The sequence below is a fragment of the Cibotium barometz genome, chromosome 20, assembly GCF_041138505.1.
Source record: "Cibotium barometz isolate CiBa-2024 chromosome 20, ASM4113850v1, whole genome shotgun sequence".
Classification (NCBI taxonomy): Eukaryota; Viridiplantae; Streptophyta; class Polypodiopsida; order Cyatheales; family Cibotiaceae; genus Cibotium; species Cibotium barometz.
The window spans coordinates 57,444,853-57,447,810 of NC_141065.1; the positions used below are offsets into that span (position 1 = coordinate 57,444,853).

The 2,958-nt window shown below is 48.3% G+C and overlaps 1 protein-coding gene across 1 annotated transcript; it reads left to right on the plus strand.

Annotated features, from left to right (window-relative positions):
* The first annotated feature begins 366 nt into the window (after positions 1 to 366).
* On the plus strand, positions 367 to 2,674 carry LOC147628076 (uncharacterized). Its single transcript, XM_086814303.1, has one exon. It carries the CDS (start codon positions 367 to 369, stop codon positions 2,503 to 2,505), a length of 2,139 nt encoding a protein of 712 aa, XP_086670429.1. The 3' UTR covers positions 2,506 to 2,674.
* Positions 2,675 to 2,958: the final 284 nt, after the last annotated feature.

Here is a 2,958-nt window from a genome sequence, read left to right on the forward strand (position 1 = left end):
TGCGAAAACAGACTTTCCTGCACACTGCCTCAAGTTGCTTTAGTATGTACCAGCCTACGTATAAAGTTTACAGGTTCTCTAATTATTGCAGCTGCTTTAATTCTTCTTCTTTTGTTCTAACTTCTCTGGCTGGCCGTTGGGAATCGGGATAGTCTGCTGCTTTACTCCTCTTCTTTATCTTTCCTTGCACGCCATGCGATCTCGCACACGCTCAAAATAGTTGTATTTACAGCGGCTCTACTAATTATACCTTGCAAGAGAGAGTCTTGTGGCTGTCGGCCCTAGTTTGCACAATATCAAAAATATATTAGCTCTCAGAAATCTATCCAAAATCTGAGCATGCATAGTTTATTAGCTTCTAGAGACATGATTTTCTCGAAGGGCCCAATTCATGCTTTTCTCTCCATCATAAATGCTCTAATTGCCTCTCTGCATCAAAGCATTGCATCTGCCGCAACCTGGGCTCGGAAAATTGTCCACCGGCTGCTGACTGCGGCCGCTGCTGCGATACCACTGCTGTTGGGGCGGCGGCCGAAGGAGAGCACACTGCATATAAGAGCTCCAATTTTTCCTATTAGGGTCATAGATGTGGAGGAAACTCTGGGCAGCAGCCATGGAAGCGTTGTGTTTAGCAAGCCAACAAGCTGGGAGTTCCATACAATATCCCATACTTGGAGCAAGGGTGTGCAGTCATGGTCCAACATCATCGCAAGTAAGATGCAGGAGCAGCGTACTAGCACGGGGGAAGTTAGCTACGATGATCTGTTCCAGAGGGAGGACTTCAGCTGGCATGAATGTTACCGTCCTTTCATGGAGTTCTTGAGGCTGCTGAGGGCAGATGGAGTGACTCATGTGTGGCTAGATGCTTTGTGCATCAACCAAGGGAGCGAGACAGGAGAGAAAAGCCAAGAGCTGCAGAACATGGGGAGCTACTATGCCAGGAGTCTGGGTTGCTATGTGTGCGCGCATGGCTTCGGCGAAGGTTTTGAAACATGGAAAGAACGGGGAAATGAGCTTGTTATGCCGCGCTGGTTCAACAGGGTGTGGACATTTCAAGAGATGCTCCTTCCCAAAACAGTCACGTTTATCCTGGACATCCACCCAGTCATCAGACGGACCATAAACTGGAGCATTTCCAAGCAGGCAGCGCAAGGAGTTAATGGCCCTTGCAAATGCGCAATGGCTATGCGCCCCTTCCCGCAACCTCGCTATCTCGATAGTGAAGAAGAAAATGAAGAAGAAGATGGGTCGATTTGCACTGGTGCAGATGATGATCGACCCAAGGAGGGCATAGAGATAATCTGCGGGGACTTTCCCTGCTCCCAGTGCGGTGGAGCTGCTTTGATTAGAAGAACAAAAGACCGCCGACTGCTGCTGCAGACATCGCCAGCCGCTGCCGACCTCTATTTCATTGACAGACAGTGCATTGTGCGCTTAATGATCATGGCTAAAGAGCAGCTGGAGAGAACTGTATGGAAGAAGTGTGACGAGAATGCTGAGTGGAAGCTGTTAAGATTGGAGACGGTGATGCAGCAGAGGGATGCAGAGGAAGAGGCGATCAGTTTGCCGGATGGCGAAAAGCATCATTGGGATCCCATTCAGGTGGCAGTGGAGGTATCAAAGAGGGATTGCACGCACGATGAAGATAGAATTCTTTCCGTTCTGGGATTGTTAGGAGTGGAAGGAGCAGTGCAGCTGAGGGCAGGGAAAACGTTGGATGCGCAGCTGCTTCACCTGGCGCAACAGCTCACGCGCGTTAACCCCACAGCTCTAGTGAAGCTGTGTGTAGCTCAATTCGCAGGGCATACAACGCCAGGAATGTCATGGGCTCCATCTCTGGGCGTGCAAGGGGGGTTGCGACCCACGGGTGAGGAGGCACACACGGCAACATGGCAAGAACTCCATCGTGACAAGCACATTGAAGCAAGGCAGGTGCAGGTGGAGGAAGCAACAGAATCAGGACTATTGCAGCTAGGGCGAGTGATGAGGCACTTTGTGAGGAAGGTGCAAGTGAAGAATGTGCTTGACAATGGCTCTCTTCTTCTCAGAGAAGCCCGGGTGTTGTGGGACTGTAGCTTCGTTCGGGTGGATCAAAACCTGTTCAACCTTCAACTCAAAAGCCACCAGACAAAGTACCCATTCCAAGCTTTCTTCTCCCCCTCCTCTTGTTTACTGCACCACAGAGTCTTTGTAGCGGGAGAGTACACTACCCTTGCAAACCAAAGCATGGTGAGGCTCCAAGGCACACAACTCAATGTCCGGCTTAATGCTTTCCAGGTATGTCTGGTGTTACTCGGACAGCTGCATTTACCCCATGATGAGAAGCACGAGGTGATGATGGTGTGTGTTGGAAACAAGTCGCACTCACTTCACAAAGTTGGCCTTGCTTGGCTCCCAGGTCTAGATGAGGTATTTTCTATGAATGCTCCACCTTCCATGTGTACTATAGGTGGGTTTGTGGATTACATGGATAGATTTGTATTCAATTTGGACAACCCTCACTAGATCATTCCCCATGCATTTTGGAAAGAGTCATAATGATTATTAGTCACATCTCTATATAAACTAAAGAGGGCTTCTATATATCTATATCTATATATATCACTTATTTGTAACCTGCCATGTGGCAAGCAAAGGAGAGCCTCACTTGGCAAGAGGAGGAGGGCCCTTCATACAAAGGAGAAAGGAGATTTTTTTTAATGAGTCATTTTCTCATTGAATGAGTGTCATCTCTTCTCTTCTCTATCTCTATTCTTTATACTAGTGGCATGACCCGTCTCCGACGGGCAAGGGTATTCTGCTTTGTAGAAAGAGGATAAAATGGCCTCGTGAGAAGAGGAAAAAAAGGCCTTCTATTTAGAGTCCACTTTCGACCTCATGGTCATCGAGTTAACAACCTGCATATATATATCCACACCATCACAACAAGACAAAGCACCTACAGACGCGCACACAGAC